The sequence below is a fragment of the Echiichthys vipera genome (genome assembly GCF_963691815.1).
Source record: "Echiichthys vipera genome assembly, contig: SCAFFOLD_61, whole genome shotgun sequence".
NCBI lineage: Eukaryota > Metazoa > Chordata > Actinopteri > Perciformes > Trachinidae > Echiichthys > Echiichthys vipera.
In genome coordinates this window covers 105,001-125,000 of record NW_028154820.1, presented here as the reverse complement: position 1 = coordinate 125,000, position 20,000 = coordinate 105,001, and the positions used below count along the sequence as shown (strand labels likewise).

Sequence of the window (20,000 nt, the reverse complement as noted above, 5' to 3'; positions counted from 1 at the left end):
CCGGAGCTCGTTAAAACCACGGGTTCATGTGAAAACGCGTTTCCGGTTTGTTTCTCACGTCAACAATAAATAAACTTTAGTGTTTAATGTACAGGCGGATACACGAGGTTAGCATCCCGGGCTAGCGTGTTAGCATAAACCGTGATTGAGCATACTAACGTCAGCTAACATTAGCATACTGACGTTATTTCACATTAGCATACTAACATCGGCTAACATTAGCATACTAACGTCAGCTAAAATTAGCATACTAACGTCAGCTAACATTAGTATACTAACGTCAGCTAACATTAACATACTAACGTCAGCTAACATTAGCATACTAACGTCCGCTAACATTAGCATATTGACGTCCGCTAACATTAGCATACTAACGTCCGCTAACATTAGCATACTAACGTTAGTTCACATTAGCATACTAACGTCCGCTAACATTAGCATACTAACGTCCGCTAACATTAGCATACTAACGTCCGCTAGCATTAGCATACTAACGTCCGCTAGCATAACTACTAACCGTGAGTAAACGCGGTGAGCGCGGTGCGGCCTTCTGAAGCCTCGTCAGTGAAGTCGCGGTGAACAGTTGGAGTTAAATGAAACAGTTATATTCAGAGTTTAATCACAGAAACTCACCGTTTCCTCCACAGGTGCCGAGCGCGACCGTGACCGCGTGACTGCGGGTCCGTCTGTCTGTGGCGCAGGCGCAGTGACTGCGGGTCCGTCTGTGTGTGGCGCAGGCGCAGTGAGAGCAGGTCCGTCTGTCTGTGGCGCAGGCGCAGTGACAGCAGGTCCGTCTGTGTGTGGCGCAGGCGCAGTGAGAGCACGTCCCGTCCTTCTGTTGCGCAGGCGCAGTGAGAGCACGTCCCGTCTGTGTGTGGCGCAGGCGCAGTGAGAGCACGTCCCGTCTGTGTGTGGCGCAGGCGCAGTGAGAGCAGGTCCCGTCTGTCTGTGGCGCAGGCGCAATGAGAGCAGGTGTCCGTATATAAAGGGGGAAAGGTGCGCTGGATTTGTGACCCGGCACCTGGCGCACAGCCGGCGGGCACCTGACGCACAGGCCGGGGTTGTTAATGTAGACATGGTGGTGTAATGGTTAGCACCGTCGCCTCATAATAAGAAGGTTTCCGGTTCGCGCCCCATCAGGGACCTTGTCTACGGGCTCCACACAGAGTCGGTTCTACAGGGACGACAATGAAAGCAATGGATGTGCAAATAGGGACGATGACAACCACACACCAGCAAATGTCCAATCCATAGCAACCAGGACCCTGACAGTGTCAACACTACTACTACTACTTAGTTACAGTCCCACTCCAGCAGCTGATGATGAAACACAAACAGTACCACTCCAGCAGCTGATGATGAAACATAAACAGTCCCACTCCAGCAGCTGATGATGAAACATACACAGTCCCACTCCAGCAGCTGCAGGTGAAACACAAACAGTCCCACTCCAGCAGCTGCAGGTGAAACACAAACAGTCCCACTCCAGCAGCTGCAGATGAAACACAAACAGTCCCACTCCAGCAGCTGCAGATGAAACACAAACAGTCCCACTCCAGCAGCTGATGATGAAACATAAACAGTCCCACTCCAGCAGCTGCAGGTGAAACGCAAACAGTCCCACTCCAGCAGCTGATGATGAAACACAAACAGTCCCACTCCAGCAGCTGATGATGAAACATAAACAGTCCCACTCCAGCAGCACTCAGGTTCAGAAACGACACATACGAGCCTATCGTCATGACAACTGTCTGTTCAGTTATTCACAAACAACAGGGGGGGGGGGTGCTTTCTCAAAACTTTATTGACAGTGTTTATGAAAACATCACAAACATGAAGTTTGACAGCTTTTATAACAAACAGCATAAAAAACCAAATCTGTCCAAGAGCTGTGACATCATCTGTTAGCTTTAGCATGTTAGCTCATTAGCATGTTAGCTCGTTAGCTCCTGTTCACCGTTTTTACGCAGACGCCGTCTTCGTCAGGGGAACTTTGGCCTATGACATCAGCAGCTGGTGTCTCTCTGATTGGACGCTGTGTGTCCGCGCTCGTTTGCTGGGCTGCTCTAATTGGTCGATGTCTCTGGGCTGCTCTAATTGGTCGATGTCTCTAGGCTGCTCTGATTGGTCGGAGTCTCTGGGCTGCTCTGATTGGTCGATGTCTCTGGGCTGCTCTGATTGGTCGATGTCTCTGGGCTGCTCTGATTGGTCAGAGTCTCTGGGCTGCTCTGATTGGTCGATGTCTCTGCGCTGCCCTGATTGGTCAATGTCTCTGCCCTGCCCTGATTGGTCGATGTCTCTGCGCTGCTCTGATTGGTCGATGTCTCTGAACCCGTCAGAGGTGATCTGGTATTGGACGGTGGCCTCGCAGTGATCTGGAGATTTAAAGATGGCGGCCTGTCGTTGAGACCCCGCCCAGCGGAGGAGGAGCCGGATAGTCGCGGCGTGGCCCCAGCTCTCCCCGAGGGCGGGGACCAGCTGTGATTGGCCGTCACGCAGCCGGGTGGTCATCTGGTTCGCCATCACCACGGCGATGTTGTGACTTGTTGCCATGGCGATGAGCTGCTGGGCCAGGCCGTTGAGGAGGCGTGTCCTCTGCGCCAGCTCGTCAAAGCGCTGCCGGAACGGAAACGCCACGCTGTCAATCACCAGGAGGCGGACCCTCGGGTGGCTGGACAGGAAGTCAGGCAGCAGGTGGAGCTCAGCGAGCAGTTCGACGTAGTCATGACAACGCACCTGAGTGAGGGGAGACAGACGGCCAATCAGAATCATGATGACATCACTGAAACAAACAGCTCTTTTGAGATGAGGGACACACGTGTTGGCAGGGGGCGGGACCAGGAGCGGCGACTCTGAGTCAAACTCTGCGTCTACGGCGCCGAAACATTAACCACGAGTCACAGAAACTTTAACCACGAGTCACAGAAACTTTAACCACGAGTCACAGAAACTTTAACCACGAGTCACAGAAACTTTAACCACGAGTCAGAAACTTTAACCACGAGTCAGAAACTTTAACCACGAGTCACAGAAACTTTAACCACGAGTCAGAAACTTTAACCACGAGTCAGAAACTTTAACCACGAGTCACAGAAACTTTAACCACGAGTCAGAAACTTTAACCACGAGTCACAGAAACTTTAACCACGAGTCACAGAAACATTAACCACGAGTCAGAAAGTTTAACCACGAGTCACAGAAACTTTAACCACGAGTCAGAAACTTTAACCACGAGTCACAGAAAGTTTAACCACGAGTCACAGAAACTTTAACCACGAGTCAGAAACTTTAACCACGAGTCACAGAAACTTTAACCACGAGTCAGAAACTTTAACCACGAGTCACAGAAACTTTAACCACGAGTCAGAAACTTTAACCACGAGTCACAGAAACTTTAACCACGAGTCAGAAACTTTAACCACGAGTCACAGAAACTTTAACCACGAGTCAGAAACTTTAACCACGAGTCACAGAAACTTTAAGCACGAGTCACAGAAACTTTAACCACGAGTCACAGAAACTTTAACCACGAGTCAGAAACTTTAACCACGAGTCAGAAACTTTAACCACGAGTCAGAAACTTTAACCACGAGTCACAGAAACTTTAACCACGAGTCACAGAAACTTTAACCACGAGTCAGAAACTTTAACCACGAGTCAGAAACTTTAACCACGAGTCACAGAAACTTTAACCACGAGTCACAGAAACTTTAACCACGAGTCACAGAAACTTTAACCACGAGTCACAGAAACTTTAACCACGAGTCAGAAACTTTAACCACGAGTCAGAAACTTTAACCACGAGTCAGAAACTTTAACCACGAGTCAGAAACTTTAACCACGAGTCACAGAAACTTTAACCACGAGTCACAGAAACTTTAACCACGAGTCAGAAACTTTAACCACGAGTCAGAAACTTTAACCACGAGTCACAGAAACTTTAACCACGAGTCAGAAACTTTAACCACGAGTCAGAAACTTTAACCACGAGTCAGAGAAACTTTAACCACGAGTCAGAAACTTTAACCACGAGTCAGAAACTTTAACCACGAGTCAGAAACTTTAACCACGAGTCACAGAAACTTTAACCACGAGTCAGAAACTTTAACCACGAGTCACAGAAACGTTAACCACGAGTCAGAAACTTTAACCACGAGTCACAGAAACTTTAACCACGAGTCAGAAACTTTAACCACGAGTCACAGAAACTTTAACCACGAGTCAGGAACTTTAACCACGAGTCACAGAAACTTTAACCACGAGTCAGAAACTTTAACCACGAGTCAGAAACTTTAACCACGAGTCACAGAAACTTTAACCACGAGTCACAGAAACTTTAACCACGAGTCACAGAAACTTTAACCACGAGTCACAGAAACTTTAACCACGAGTCACAGAAACTTTAACCACGAGTCAGAAACTTTAACCACGAGTCACAGAAACTTTAACCACGAGTCAGAAACTTTAACCACGAGTCACAGAAACTTTAACCACGAGTCAGAAACTTTAACCACGAGTCACAGAAACTTTAACCACGAGTCACAGAAACTTTAACCACGAGTCACAGAAACTTTAACCACGAGTCAGAAACTTTAACCACGAGTCACAGAAACTTTAACCACGAGTCAGAAACTTTAACCACGAGTCACAGAAACTTTAACCACGAGTCAGAAACTTTAACCACGGGTCAGAAACTTTAACCACGAGTCAGAAACTTTAACCACGGGTCGCAGAAACTTTAACCACGAGTCACAGAAACTTTAACCACGAGTCAGAAACTTTAACCACGAGTCACAGAAACTTTAACCACGAGTCAGAAACTTTAACCACGAGTCACAGAAACTTTAACCACGAGTCAGAAACTTTAACCACGAGTCAGAAACTTTAACCACGAGTCAGAAACTTTAACCACGAGTCACAGAAACTTTAACCACGAGTCACAGAAACTTTAACCACGAGTCACAGAAACTTTAACCACGAGTCACAGAAACTTTAACCACGAGTCAGAAACTTTAACCACGAGTCAGAAACTTTAACCACGAGTCAGAGAAACTTTAACCACGAGTCACAGAAACTTTAACCACGAGTCACAGAAACTTTAACCACGAGTCAGAAACTTTAACCACGAGTCAGAAACTTTAACCACGAGTCAGAAACTTTAACCACGAGTCACAGAAACTTTAACCACGAGTCAGAAACTTTAACCACGAGTCAGAAACTTTAACCACGAGTCAGAAACTTTAACCACGAGTCACAGAAACTTTAACCACGAGTCAGTAACTTTAACCACGAGTCACAGAAACTTTAACCACGAGTCAGAAACTTTAACCACGAGTCACAGAAACTTTAACCACGAGTCACAGAAACTTTAACCACGAGTCACAGAAACTTTAACCACGAGTCAGAAACTTTAACCACGAGTCAGAAACTTTAACCACGAGTCACAGAAACTTTAACCACGAGTCACAGAAACTTTAACCACGAGTCACAGAAACTTTAACCACGAGTCACAGAAACTTTAACCACGAGTCACAGAAACTTTAACCACGAGTCAGAAACTTTAACCACGAGTCAGAAACTTTAACCACGAGTCAGAAACTTTAACCACGAGTCACAGAAACTTTAACCACGAGTCAGAAACTTTAACCACGAGTCAGAAACTTTAACCACGAGTCAGAAACTTTAACCACGAGTCACAGAAACTTTAACCACGAGTCAGTAACTTTAACCACGAGTCACAGAAACTTTAACCACGAGTCAGAAACTTTAACCACGAGTCACAGAAACTTTAACCACGAGTCACAGAAACTTTAACCACGAGTCAGAAACTTTAACCACGAGTCAGAAACTTTAACCACGAGTCACAGAAACTTTAACCACGAGTCACAGAAACTTTAACCACGAGTCACAGAAACTTTAACCACGAGTCAGAAACTTTAACCACGAGTCACAGAAACTTTAACCACGAGTCACAGAAACTTTAACCACGAGTCAGAAACTTTAACCACGAGTCAGAAACTTTAACCACGAGTCAGAAACTTTAACCACGAGTCAGAAACTTTAACCACGAGTCACAGAAACTTTAACCACGAGTCAGAAACTTTAACCACGAGTCAGAAACTTTATTTATAATAGTAAAAAATGACGAACTCATCTCAAACTCATCTCCAAAGAGCCTGTTACCATGACGATCGTTACCAGAAACATGTTAGACAGGATGGTTTCCACGGTGAAGGTCGTCATGGCGGCTCGTTGCTCGTCGTCTTCAGCCAATAAGGAGCAGTGTTGGACGACGGCGGCGGCGATGTCGACGACCCTCTGGAGCAGGAAGCTGCCCTCGGTGTCGATGAAGAGCGCCTGACCTCCGACCCCCCCGAAACACGGGGGCACCTGAACGTCCACCGCCAGCTGCAGGCTGAGAGACGATGTCATCAGTGAGGCCGTGATGTCATCAGTGAGGCTGTAATGTCATCAGTGAGGCTGTGATGTCATCAGTGAGGCTGTGATGTCATCAGTGAGGCTGTGATGTCATCAGTGAGGCTGTGATGTCATCAGTGAGGCTGTAATGTCATCAGTGAGGTCGTGATGTCATCAGTGAGGTCGTGATGTCATCAGTGAGGCTGTGATGTCATCAGTGAGGCCGTGATGTCATCAGTGAGGCTGTGATGTCATCAGTGAGGCTGTAATGTCATCAGTGAGGTCGTGATGTCATCAGTGAGGCTGTGATGTCATCAGTGAGGCCGTGATGTCATCAGTGAGGTTGTGATGTCATCAGTGAGGTCGTGATGTCATCAGTGACGCTGTGATGTTATCAGTGAGGTCGTGATGTCATCAGTGACGCTGTGATGTCATCAGTGACGCCGTGATGTCATCAGTGAGGTCGTGATGTCATCAGTGAGGCTGTGATGTCATCAGTGAGGCTGTGATGTCATCAGTGAGGCCGTGATGTCATCAGTGAGGTCGTGATGTCATCAGTGAGGTCGTGATGTCATCAGTGAGGCTGTGATGTCATCAGTGACGCTGTGATGTTATCAGTGAGGTCGTGATGTCATCAGTGACGCTGTGATGTCATCAGTGAGGCCGTGATGTCATCAGTGAGGTCGTGATGTCATCAGTGAGGCCGTGATGTCATCAGTGAGGCCGTGATGTCATCAGTGAGGCCGTGATGTCATCAGTGAGGTCGTGATGTCATCAGTGAGGTCATGATGTCATCAGTGAGGCTGAAATGTCATCAGTGAGGTTGTGATGTCATCAGTGAGGTCGTGATGTCATCAGTGCAGTCATGATGTCATCAGTGAGGTCGTGATGTCATCAGTGAGGCTGTGATGTCATCAGTGAGGTTGTGATGTCATCAGTGAGGTCGTGATGTCATCAGTGAAGTCATGTCATCAGCGGAGCAGGACACAGTGTGTCTCTGTGTGTGTGTGTGTGTGTGTCTCTGTGTGTGTGCGTGTGTGTGTGTGTGTGTGTGTGTCTCTGTGTGTGTGTCTCTGTGTGTGTGTGTGTGTGTCTCTGTGTGTGTGTGTGTGTGTGTGTGTGTGTGTGTGTGTGTGTGTGTGTGTGTGTGTGTGTGTCTCTGTGTGTGTGCGTGTGTGTGTGTGTGTGTGTGTGTGTTTGTCTCTGTGTGTGTGTCTCTGTGTGTGTGTGTGTGTGTGTGTGTGTGTGTGTGTCTCACCACAGCTGGGTCTTCCCCACTCCTGGAGCTCCACAGATCTCCGTGGTCTTGCCGACAGGAAGTCCTCCTCTCAGAGCGCCGTCCAGCTGAGAGCAGAAGGTCACGATGCTCCTCGTCTCCTCCTCCTTCTGCAGGAGCTCCAGAGCCGTGACGCACGCTGCTCCTCTTCCTCCTGCTGCTGCTCCTCTTCCTCCTCCTCCTGCTGCTCCTCTTCCTCCTCCTCCTGCTCCTGCTGCTGCTCCTCTTCCTCCTGCTGCTGCTCCTCTTCCTCCTCCTCCTGCTGCTGCTCCTCTTCCTCCTCCTCCTGCTGCTGCTCCTCTTCCTCCTCCTCCTGCTGCTGCTCCTCTTCCTCCTGCTGCTGCTCCTCTTCCTCCTCCTCCTGCTGCTGCTCCTGCTGCTGCTGCTCCTGCTGCTGCTCCTCTTCCTCCTCCTGCTGCTGCTGCTGCTCCTCCTACGACACACGACAACATGTCAACACGACAACAGGTCAACAGGTCACCACGACAACAGGTCAACACGACAACAGGTCAACATGACAACAGGTCAACATGACAACAGGTCAACAGGACAACATGTCAACAGGTCACCACGACAACAGGTCACCACGACAACAGGTCAACACGACAACATGTCAACAGGTCACCACGACAACAGGTCAACACGACAACAGGTCAACATGACAACAGGTCAACATGACAACAGGTCAACACGACAACATGTCAACAGGTCACCACGACAACAGGTCAACACGACAACAGGTCAACATGACAACAGGTCAACATGACAACAGGTCAACACAACAACAGGTCAACACGACAACATGACAACACGACAACATGTCAACAGGTCACCACGACAACAGGTCAACACGACAACAGGTCAACATGACAACAGGTCAACATGACAACAGGTCAACACAACAACAGGTCAACACGACAACAGGTCAACACGACAACAGGTCAACACGACAACAGGTCAACAGGACAACACGACAACAGGTCAACATGACAACAGGTCAACACGACAACAGGTCAACACGACAACAGGTCAACACGACAACACGACAACAGGTCAACACGACAACAGGTCAACATGACAACAGGTCAACACGACAACAGGTCAACATGACAACAGGTCAACACGACAACACGACAACAGGTCAACACGACAACAGGTCAACATGACAACAGGTCAACACGACAACAGGTCAACAGGTCAACAGGACAACAGGTCAACATGACAACAGGTCAACACGACAACACGACAACAGGTCAACACGACAACAGGTCAACATGACAACAGGTCAACACGACAACACGACAACAGGTCAACACGACAACAGGTCAACATGACAACAGGTCAACACGACAACAGGTCAACAGGTCAACAGGACAACAGGTCAACACGACAACACGACAACAGGTCAACACGACAACAGGTCAACATGACAACAGGTCAACACGACAACAGGTCAACAGGTCAACACGACAACAGGTCAACACGACAACAGGTCAACATGACAACACGACAACAGGTCAACACGACAACAGGTCAACATGACAACAGGTCAACACGACAACAGGTCAACATGACAATACGACAACAGGTCAACATGACAACAGGTCAACACGACAACAGGTCAACAGGTCAACATGACAACAGGTCAACACGACAACAGGTCAACAGGACAACAGGTCAACATGACAACAGGTCAACATGACAACAGGTCAACACGACAACAGGTCAACATGACAACAGGTCAACATGACAACAGGTCAATTGGTTGTTTTGAGAACATTCAGGAAACAGCGCTGCAGTGAAACACAGGAAAACATGGATTTCTTTATAATAATGCTATTATATTATTTATTATAAGGATAAATATTATATATTATAATTATAATATATAATTATAATATATAATTATAATTTATAATAATAATAATAATAATAATATAATAATGTACCTGTGCTGAGCTGCAGAGGCTTCATCTTCTCCGCTTCTTCACTGAACATGAATCCGATCTGAAGCTTGTTTTATATATAAAATAATAATAAAAATAATAATAATAATATATTAAATGTAAAATATGAATGTAATAATAATATAATTAAACATTAATAATATAATAACGAAGCTGTGTTGAGCTCAATCCGCTCTGAAGTTTGTTTTATATATAAAATAATAATAAAAATAATAATAATAATATATTAAATGTAATATATGAATGTAATAATAATATAATTAAACATTAATGATATAATAACGAAGCTGTGTTGAGCTCAATCCGCTCTGAAGAAGTTTTAACTTAAACAACAAACTTTGCCTTCGCGCCGCCGGCGGCCATGACAGGTATCCCAGCATGCCTTTCACCTCACAGCAGCACTTCCGCTCGGACTTTTCGAAGTAAGAGTTGTTTCAGCGTTTGTTTCCACTGAGGAATTTTATTATTTAATATTTATTACTTAATATTTGTTATTTAATATTTTAATCATTTAACCATTAAAACATTTATTACTTAATATTTATTATTTAATATTTATTATTTAATATTTTAACCATTAAAAAATTTATTACTTAATATTTATTATTTAATATTTATTATTTAATATTTATTATTTAATATTTTAACCATTAAAACATTTATTACTTAATATTTATTATTTAATATTTATTATTTCATATTTATTATTTAATATTTATTATTTATTATTTAATATTTTAATCATTAAAACATTTATTACTTAATATTTGTTATTTAATATTTATTATTTAATATTTTAACCATTAAAACATTTATTACTTAATATTTATTATTTAATATTTATTATTTAATATTTATTATTTAATATTTTAATCATTAAAACATTTATTACTTAATATTTGTTATTTAATATTTATTATTTAATATTTATTATTTAATATTTTAACCATTAAAACATTTATTACTTAATATTTAATATTTTAACCATTAAAACATTTATTACTTAATATTTATTATTTAATATTTATTATTTAATATTTTAACCATTAAAACATTTATTACTTAATATTTATAATTTAATATTTTAACCATTAAAACATTTATTACTTAATATTTATTATTTAATATTTATTATTTAATATTTTAACCATTAAAACATTTATTATTTAATATTTATTATTTAATATTTAATATTTTAACCATTAAAACATTTATTATTTAATATTTTAACCATTAAAACATTTATTACTTAATATTTATTATTTAATATTTTAACCATTAAAACATTTATTACTTAATATTTATTATTTAATATTTATTATTTAATATTTTAACCATTAAAACATTTATTATTTAATATTTATTATTTAATATTTAATATTTTAACCATTAAAACATTTATTATTTAATATTTTAACCATTAAAACATTTATTACTTAATATTTATTATTTAATATTTATTATTTAATATTTATTATTTAATATTTATTATTTAATATTTATTACTTAATATTTATTACTTAATATTTATTATTTAATATTTTAACCAATAAAACATTTATTATTTAATATTTATTATTTAATATTTATTATTTAATATTTTAACCATTAAAACATTTATTATTTAATATTTATTATTTAATATTTATTATTTATTATTTAATATTTTAACCATTAAAACATTTATTACTTGATATTTATTATTTAATATTTATTATTTAATATTTATTATTTAATATTTAAATCATTTAACCATTAAAACATTTATTACTTAATATTTATTATTTAATATTTATTATTTAATATTTATTATTTAATATTTAAATCATTTAACCATTAAAACATTTATTACTTAATATTTATTTAATTTTTTTAATCATTTAACCATTAAAACATTTATTACTCAATATTTAATATTTATTATTTAATATTTATTACTTAATATTTAATATTTAAGCAAGCATATTTGAGCAAGATCTAGTTTTCTGTAGTTTGACGTTAATTATCTTTTATTTTGATAATGATTAAAACAGGAAGTGCGTCACTTCCTGCGGAGCGTTCTGTCCAATCAGCAGCCGGCGTTTTATCCCCTGAGATTTGAAACAAATATAAATAAACACGAGTTTGTTTATTTTATTAGAACAAAGGAAACCGTTATTGTTAAAACACAACATCTTTGGTTCAGAGTAACTTTCATGTTGGAACGAGAAAAGGCTTTTATTTTGGAGGGGTGTCCGAAGCTGCCACTGAGTGATGTCACTGGGCTGTGACGTCACAGTGATGTCACAGTGATGTCACAGTGACGTCAGAGTTTTAATCTAAAAACATGAATAAATGATTTGATGACGTTTGTTCTTCAGTGTTTCAAAGTCTCTGATCTTCATCTTCACCTCCTCTTCATCACCAGGAGGAGGAAGAGGAGGAGGAGGAAGAGGAAGAGGAGGAGGAAGAGGAGGAAGAGGAAGAGGAGGGGGAGGAGGAAGAGGAGGAGGAGGAGGAAGAAGAGGAGGAGGAGGAAGAGGAGGAGGAGGAGGTAGAGAAAGAGGGGGAAGAGGAGGAGGAGGTGGAAGAGGAGGAGGAAGAGGAGGAGGAAGAGGAGGAGGAAGAGGAGGAGGAGGAAGAGGAAGAGGAGGAAGAGGAAGAGGAAGAGGAGGAGGAGGAGGAAGAAGAGGAGGAGGAAGAGGAAGAGGAAGAGAAAGAGGGGGAGGAAGAGGAAGAGGAAGAAGAGGAGGAGGAAGAGGAGGAGGAAGAGGAAGAGGAGGAGGAAGAGGAGGTGGAGGAGGAGGAGGAGGAAGAGGAGGAGGAAGAGGAGGAGGAGGAAGAGGGGAGGAGGAAGAGGAGGAGGAGGAGGAAGAGGAGGAGGAAGAGGAAGAGGAGGAGGAAGAGGAAGAGGAGGAGGAGTAGGAAGAGGAGGAGGAAGAGGAGGAAGAGGAGGAGGAAGAGGAGAAGGAAGAGGAGGAGGAGGAGGAGAAGGAAGAGGAGGAGGAGGAGGAAGAGGAGGAGGAAGAGGAGGAGAAGGAAGAGGAGGAGGAGGAGGAAGAGGAGGAGGAAGAGGAAGAGGAGGAGGAAGAGGAAGAGGAGGAGGAAGAGGAGGAGGAAGAGGAGAAGGAAGAGGAGGAGGAGGAGGAGGAAGAGGAGGAGGAGGAGGAAGAGGAGGAGGAGGAAGAGGAAGAGGAGGAGGAAGAGGAGGGGGAGGAGGAAGAGGAAGAGGAGGAGGAAGTGGAAGAGGAGGAGGAAGAGGAGGAGTATCAGATCTTCATCTTCACTTCTTCTTCCTCACCAGCGTCCAGCCGTCGTCTTCATCACCAGGAGGAGGAAGAGGAGGAGGAGGAGGATCAGACGTGCTGACGGACGGAGAAGACGCCTCACACTCCATCACCTGAAACACACACACACACACACACACACACACACACACATTGGCTGCCATTGGTTCAATGAGTCAGGAAACGATCCAATCACACGGCTCCGTGCGTGTGACATCACAGCAACTCATACCTGTGCATCATCGTCCTCTTCGTCGTCGGGGGGCGGAGCCGTGACCTTTGACCTCTGACCCCGTTTCTGCGTCAGAGCGTCGACGCTGAGTCTGAGCTGCTGCAGCGCCCCCTGCTGCCACAGGGAGAAGAGGCGCAGCAGGGCGCCGCACACCTGCACACACACACGGGGTTATATATGTGTGTGTGTGTCTGAATGTGTGTGTGTCTGAGTATGTGTGTGTGTGTCTGAGTATGTGTGTGTGTGTCTGAGTATGTGTGTGTGTGTGTGTCTGAGTATGTGTGTGTGTGTCTGAGTATGTGTGTGTGTGTCTGAGTATGTGTGTGTCTGAGTGTGTGTGTGTGTGTCTGAGTGTGTGTGTGTCTGAGTGTGTGTGTGTGTGTGTGTCTGAGTATGTGTGTGTGTGTCTGAGTGTGTGTGTGTCTGAGTGTGTGTGTGTCTGAGTGTTTGTGTGTGTGTGTGTCTGAGTCTGTGTGTGTGTCTGAGTATGTGTGTGTGTGTGTGTCTGAGTATGTGTGTGTGTGTCTGAGTGTGTGTGTGTGTGTGTGTGTCTGAGTCTGTGTGTCTGAGTGTGTGTGTGTGTGTGTGTGTGTGTGTCTGAGTGTGTGTGTGTCTGAGTGTGTGTGTGTCTGAGTGTGTGTGTGTCTGAGTGTTTGTGTGTGTGTCTGAGTATGTGTGTGTCTGAGTATGTGTGTGTCTGAGTGTGTGTGTGTGTGTGTGTGTGTGTGTCTGAGTCTGTGTGTGTGTGTGTCTGTACCTGAGGTAAACTCCCATCATCCACCACTGTGTCAAACTCCTGATCCATCAGTTCAGCTACGAAGTCCTCGACCTCACACTGCTGCAGGTCAGCTACACACACACGCAGGCACACACACACACACACACACACACACACACACACACACACACACACACACACACACACACACACACACACACACACACACACACACACACACACACACACACACACACACACACACACACACACACACACACACACACACACACACACACACACACACACACACACACACACACGATAGTTTCAGATATCTAAGCGATGAAACCGCCCACCAGGTGTCATGGTTACCTACCGTTGTCATGGAGATACTGCTGGACTACATCCACCATCCAATCAGCTTTCTGCTGCCCGTACACGCCGCCGAACCCGTTATCCACGGCGATCTGCGGAGAGAAACCCAGCTGTGACCTCTGACCTCTGTGATGTCACTGCTTCTCCTCACATCCAGAGCTCTCATTGGTCGACTCCGTCGGGTCTTAAAGAGCTCAGTTCTCATTGGTCGACTCCGTCGTGTCTTAAAGAGCTCAGTTCTCATTGGTCGACTCCGTCGTGTCTTAAAGAGCTCAGTTCTCATTGGTCGACTCCGTCGGGTCTTAAAGAGCTCAGTTCTCATTGGTCGACTCCGTCGTGTCTTAAAGAGCTCAGTTCTCATTGGTCGACTCCGTCGGGTCTTAAAGGGCTCAGTTCTCATTGGTCGACTCCGTCGGGTCTTAAAGAGCTCAGTTCTCATTGGTCGACTCCGTCGGGTCTTAAAGAGCTCAGTTCTCATTGGTCGACTCCGTCGGGTCTTAAAGGGCTCAGTTCTCATTGGTCGACTCCGTCGGGTCTTAAAGGGCTCAGTTCTCATTGGTCGACTCCGTCGGGTCTTAAAGAGCTCCTGGTTCTTATTGGTCGACTCCGTCGGGTCTTAAAGAGCTCCTGGTTCTTATTGGTCGACTCCGTCGGGTCTTAAAGAGCTCCTGGTTCTTATTGGTCCCCCCCCTTTAAAGCGTTTCCTGAGCAGCGTCAGATCAACAGGATTCCTGTTTCCATGACAACAGGCAGGAAATGATGTTTCCTCCTGTTTTGATCGGAGTGTAAATTCTGTCTCTACACAAAAAACTATAAAACTCGACAGCGTTGGAAACTGAAACTCGCTCCTGACGGGGAAAAGGAAACTGAAACTCGCTCCTGACGGGGAAAAGGAAACTGAAACTCGCTCCTGACGGGGAAAAGGAAACTGAAACTCGCTCCTGACGGGAAAAGGAAACTGAAACTCGCTCCTGACGGGAAAAGGAAACTGAAACTCGCTCCTGACGGGGAAAAGGAAACTGAAACTCGCTCCTGACGGGGAAAAGGAAACTGAAACTCGCTCCTGACGGGAAAAGGAAACTGAAACTCGCTCCTGACGGGGAAAAGGAAACTGAAACTCGCTCCTGACGGGAAAAGGAAACTGAAACTCGCTCCTGACGGGGAAAAGGAAACTGAAACTCGCTCCTGACGGGGAAAAGGAAACTGAAACTCGCTCCTGACGGGGAAAAGGAAACTGAAACTCGCTCCTGACGGGGAAAAGGAAACTGACACTCGCTCCTGACGGGGAAAAGGAAACTGAAACTCGCTCCTGACGGGGAAAAGGTAACTGAAACTCGCTCCTGACGGGGAAAAGGAAACTGAAACTCGCTCCTGACGGGGAAAAGGAAACTGAAACTCGCTCCTGACGAGGAAAAGGAAACTGAAACTCGCTCCTGACGGGGAAAAGGAAACTGAAACTTGCTCCTGACGGGGAAAAGGAAACTGAAACTCGCTCCTGACGGGGAAAAGGAAACTGAAACTCGCTCCTGACGGGGAAAAGGAAACTGAAACTCGCTCCTGACGGGGAAAAGGAAACTGAAACTCGCTCCTGACGGGGAAAAGGAAACTGAAACTTCCCAAAAGTATCAGAAGCTTAATCTGAAACAACCTGGTCTGAAACCTGGTCTGGTCTGGTCTGGTCCAGTCCTGGTCTGGACCTGGTCTGGTCTGGGCTGGGCTGGTCTGGTGTGGTCCAGTCCTGGTCTGGTCTGGTCCAGTCCTGGTCTGGACCTGGGCTGGTCTGGTCTGGACCTGGGCTGGTCTGGTCTGGACCTGGTCTGGACCTGGTCTGGTCTGGTCTGGTCTGGACCTGGTCTGGACCTGGTCTGGTCTGGTCCTGGTCTGGTCTGGACTGGTCTGGTCCAGTCCTGGTCTGGACCTGGGCTGGTCTGGACCTGGGCTGGTCTGGTCTGGTCTGGACCTGGTCTGGACCTGGTCTGGTCTGGTCTGGACCTGGTCTGGTCTGGACCTGGTCTGGTCTGGGCTGGTCTGGACCTGGTCTGGACCTGGTCTGGTCTGGTCTGGTCTGGACCTGGTCTGGACCTGGTCTGGTCTGGTCTGGACCTGGTCTGGTCTGGACCTGGTCTGGTCTGGTCTGGACCTGGTCTGGTCTGGACCTGGTCTGGTCTGGTCTGGACCTGGGCTGGTCTGGATCTGGTCTGGTCTGGTCTGGACCTGGTCTGGGCTGGTCTGGACCTGGGCTGGTCTGGACCTGGTCTGGTCTGGTCTGGACCTGGTCTGGACCTGGGCTGGTCTGGTCTGGACCTGGTCTGGTCTGGTCTGGTCTGGTCTGGACCTGGTCTGGACCTGGTCTGGTCTGGACCTGGTCTGGTCTGGACCTGGTCTGGTCTGGGCTAACAGCACATAATAAATCTCCATGGTAACTTCGGTGCCTGCACTTCCGTGCTCCCGGAGGTCTAAAGCAACCGGGAGAACCGGAACCTCCCGTGTGTGTGTGTCCGTGTGTGTGTGTCCGTGTCCGTGTGTGTCCGTGTGTGTCTGTGTGTGTGTGTGTGTTTACCTGCAGCACGGGCCAGCTGTGAAGAACCGCGCGCACTCCCTCTGTCAGCAGCTCGCGTGCAGCTGCGGAGGCCGCCATGTTGATCCGCACACCGGAAGTTCTTCTTCTTCTTCTCCGGTGTTTTTGCAGCAGGTGGCGCGCGCCTGCCCCCTCACGGAGGAGGAGTCATTTATAGTTTTATATTTTATATATTTTATATATTTTATATCAGTGACTTCTGATTTAATGTGAAGGACTTTAATAATATTATTGATTATGAATTATTTTATTATAGTTTCATAATATTATTTTATTATTTGAGATCTAATCTCTGCACCTGGTCCTGGGTCTTCCCCGAGGCCTCCTCCCACCTGGTCCTGGGTCTTCCCCGAGGCCTCCTCCCAGCTGGACGTGCCTGGAACACCTCCCTAGGGAGGCGCCCAGGGTTCATCCAGACCAGATGATCCTGAACCACCTCAACTGGCTCCTTTCAACACAAAGGAGCAGCGGCTCTACTCCGAGTTCCTCACGGATGCTGAACTTCTCCCCCTCTCTCTAAGGGAGACTCCAGACCCCCTCCTGAGGAAACACACTTCACACGCTTGGACCTGGACCTGGTTCTGTGGGTCCTGACCTGGACCTGGTTCTTTGGGTCCTGACCTGGACCTGGTTCTGTGGGTCCTGACCTGGACCTGGTTCTGTGGGTCCTGACCTGGACCTGGTTCTTTGGGTCCTGACCTGGACCTGGTTCTTTGGGTCCTGACCTGGACCTGGTGCTTTGGGTCCTGACCTGGACCTGGTTCTTTGGGTCCTGACCTGGACCTGGTTCTTTGGGTCCTGACCTGGACCTGGTTTTTTGGGTCCTGACCTGGACCTGGTTCTTTGGGTCCTGACCTGGACCTGGTTCTTTGGGTCCTGACCTGGACCTGGTTTTTTGGGTCCTGACCTGGACCTGGTTCTTTGGGTCCTGACCCAGCTTTCAGGACCACAGGTGAGGGTAGGAACCAGGACTGAGGGTAGAGCGACTGCAGCTCCGCCCCCGCTGCTCCATCGTCCCCTCACTCGTGAACCAGATCCCGAGGTGCTTGAAGTCCTTCACTTGGGGTCAGGACTCGTTCCAGACCCGGAGGAACAATCCAGCGGTTTCCTGCTGAGAGCCACGGCCTCAGATCCAGAGGTGCTGATCCTCATCCCGGCCGTTTCACACTCGGCTGTGAACCGATCCAGTGAGTGCTGGAGGTCCCTGACCCACGACGCCATCAGGACCACGTCAGAGACCAGATCCTCAGCCCACCCAACTGCAGCCCCTCCCCACCACGACTACGCCTCCATATCCTGTCCATGAAAACCACAAACAGGATTGGGGACAGAGTGCCCCCCTGGAGGAGATCGACCCCCACCGGGAACCACTCCGACTCACTGCCCAGGATCCGGACTCAGCTCTCTCTTTGGGGGTACAGAGACTGGACCCCCTCAGAAGTGACCCCCTCACCCCAGACTCCCCCAGCACCTCCCACAGTATCTCCAGGGACCCGGTCATGGGCCTTCTCCAGATCCACAAAGCACATGTAGACCGGATGGGCACACTCCCAGACCCCCTCCAGGATCCTGGAGAGTGCAGAGCTGGTCCTGGTCCAGGTCCAGGACTGGATCCACCTGGTTCCTCTTCACTCTGAGGTTCTACAGGACCAACCTCCTTTCCAGCACCTTGGAGTCGACTTCACCAGGGAGGCTGAGGAGTGTGATCCCCCTGGAACTGGCTCACACCCTCTGGTCCCCCTTTCTGAACAGGAACCACCACCCCGGTCTGCTACTCCCTCGGCACTGTCCCAGACTTCCACCAGTGTGTCAGAGACGTGTGGACCAGGACCAGGACAGGACCAGGACCAGGACCAGGACCAGGACGGCCCCTCCAGCCCCAGAGCTTTCAGCATGTGTGGATGCAGCTCATGGATCCTGGGGCTTTGCCTCTGTGGACTTGTTTCCTTCCTCAGTGACTTCTGTCAGAGATGTTGACGATGATCCCCATCAGCCTCCAGCTCTGCCTCTACAAAAGAGGGCGTGTTGGGCCCATTCAGGACTTCCTCAGAGTCCTTCCACCGCCCCATGACCTCATCAGCTGAGGTCACCAGCGTCCCGTCCTTACTGTGAACAGCTTGGACGGTTCCCCGTGTCCCCCTCCTGAGGTGCTGAATGGTGGTCCAGAAGCACCTCGGTGCCCCCCAAAGTCCTTCTCCAGGACTTGTGTGAACTCCTCCCACACCCGCTGCTTTGCCTCTGACCCAGCAGAGGCTGCAGCCCTTCAGACCTGTGGGGACCTCAGAACCACCTCCGGAGTCTTCTGGGAGACCAGATCCTGAAGGCCTCCTTCTTCAGGGGGACCCCTGACCCCCGGGGTCCACCACGGTGCTCCAGGGTCCCCGCCCCTTGAGGCACCTGAGACCTTGAGGCCACAGCTCACCGCTGCAGCTTCAGCAGTGGAAGCTTTGAACATCGCCCGCTCCGGTTCGATGCCCCCGACCTCCACAGGGACGCCAGAAAAGCTCCTCCGGAGGTGTGAGGTGAAGGACTCTGGGACAGGGGCCTCCTCCAGACGGTCCCAGTTCACCCGCACTACTGGCTTGGGTTTACCTGGTGTGTCCAGAACCTTCCCCGTCCTCTGACCCACTCATCCCCAGATGGTGATCAGCTGACAGCTCTGCCCCTCTCTTCACCCGAGTGTCCAAAACATCCGGCCTCAGATCAGATGAGACCATCACAGACTGGATCCTGGACCTTTGGCCTAGTGTGCTCTGGGACCAGGTCCACTTCTGAGCCTCCTTCTGTTCCAACATGGTGTTTGTTAAAGAGGATCCAGGACCAGCACACAAGTCTAACACCAGACGCTGGGGTTTAGATCAGGGAGGCCGTTCCTCCCAATCAGCCTCTCCAGGTGTCTCCATCGTTGCCCACGTGGGCGTTGAAGTCTCCCAGCAGGACTCTGGAGTCCCCTACTGGAGCCCCATGCAGGACTCCATTCAGGGTCTCCAAGAAGGCCCCAGACTCTGAACTGCTGTTCGCTGCATCTGCACCAACAACAGTCAGAGTCCCCCCCCCACCACCCGCAGGCGTAAGGAGGCCACCCTCTGGTCCACCGGGGTCAACTCCAACAGCCGGGGGTTTGAGAGTCTCCCCACACCCGCCCGGCCCCTCACACCCTGGGCCCCC

At 47.2% G+C, this 20,000-nt stretch overlaps 2 protein-coding genes and 1 long non-coding RNA gene across 3 annotated transcripts in view; all 3 read right to left on the bottom strand.

The window, feature by feature from the left end:
• The window catches only part of LOC310966344, a 1,836-nt gene extending 1,143 nt beyond the window's left edge, over nt 1-693 (bottom strand). Inside the window, exon 1 of the long non-coding RNA XR_014593821.1 lies at nt 634-693. This is a non-coding gene — a long non-coding RNA (uncharacterized lncRNA). The remainder of the gene's footprint in view (nt 1-633) is intronic.
• A 1,158-nt stretch (nt 694-1,851) lies between these two features.
• LOC310966341 (DNA repair protein RAD51 homolog 3-like) lies at nt 1,852-9,977 on the bottom strand. The gene is made up of 4 exons (XM_083940920.1): nt 9,643-9,977; nt 7,676-8,126; nt 6,199-6,415; nt 1,852-2,736 (listed from the first exon to the last, which is right to left on the bottom strand). Exons 1-4 carry the CDS (start codon nt 9,689-9,691, stop codon nt 1,999-2,001), a joined length of 1,455 nt encoding a protein of 484 aa, XP_083797046.1. The 5' UTR covers nt 9,692-9,977; the 3' UTR covers nt 1,852-1,998.
• Nucleotides 9,978-12,788: 2,811 nt separating this feature from the next.
• On the bottom strand, nt 12,789-16,896 carry tsr2 (TSR2 ribosome maturation factor). Its single transcript, XM_083940923.1, has 5 exons — nt 16,815-16,896; nt 14,256-14,346; nt 13,916-14,007; nt 13,159-13,311; nt 12,789-13,039 (listed from the first exon to the last, which is right to left on the bottom strand). The coding sequence occupies exons 1-5, from the start codon at nt 16,890-16,892 to the stop codon at nt 12,923-12,925; spliced, it is 531 nt and encodes a 176-aa protein (XP_083797049.1). The 5' UTR covers nt 16,893-16,896; the 3' UTR covers nt 12,789-12,922.
• Nucleotides 16,897-20,000: the final 3,104 nt, after the last annotated feature.

Excerpts from the sequence above, each read along its gene's own strand:
- LOC310966341 (XM_083940920.1), bottom strand. The coding sequence starts at position 9,691 with ATGTTCAGTGAAGAAGCGGAGAAGATGAAGCCTCTGCAGCTCAGCACA. Across the intron at positions 6,416-7,675 it reads GTGGGGAAGACCCAGCTGTG|CCTGCAGCTGGCGGTGGACG; the intron begins GTGAGACACACA and ends ATCGTCTCTCAG. Across the intron at positions 2,737-6,198 it reads TCCTGTCTAACATGTTTCTG|GTGCGTTGTCATGACTACGT; the intron begins GTAACGATCGTC and ends CCCCTCACTCAG.
- tsr2 (XM_083940923.1), bottom strand. The coding sequence starts at position 16,892 with ATGGCGGCCTCCGCAGCTGCACGCGAGCTGCTGACAGAGGGAGTGCGC. Across the intron at positions 14,008-14,255 it reads GCAGTATCTCCATGACAACG|CTGACCTGCAGCAGTGTGAG; the intron begins GTAGGTAACCAT and ends GTGTGTGTGTAG. Across the intron at positions 13,040-13,158 it reads AAGAGGACGATGATGCACAG|GTGATGGAGTGTGAGGCGTC; the intron begins GTATGAGTTGCT and ends TGTGTGTTTCAG.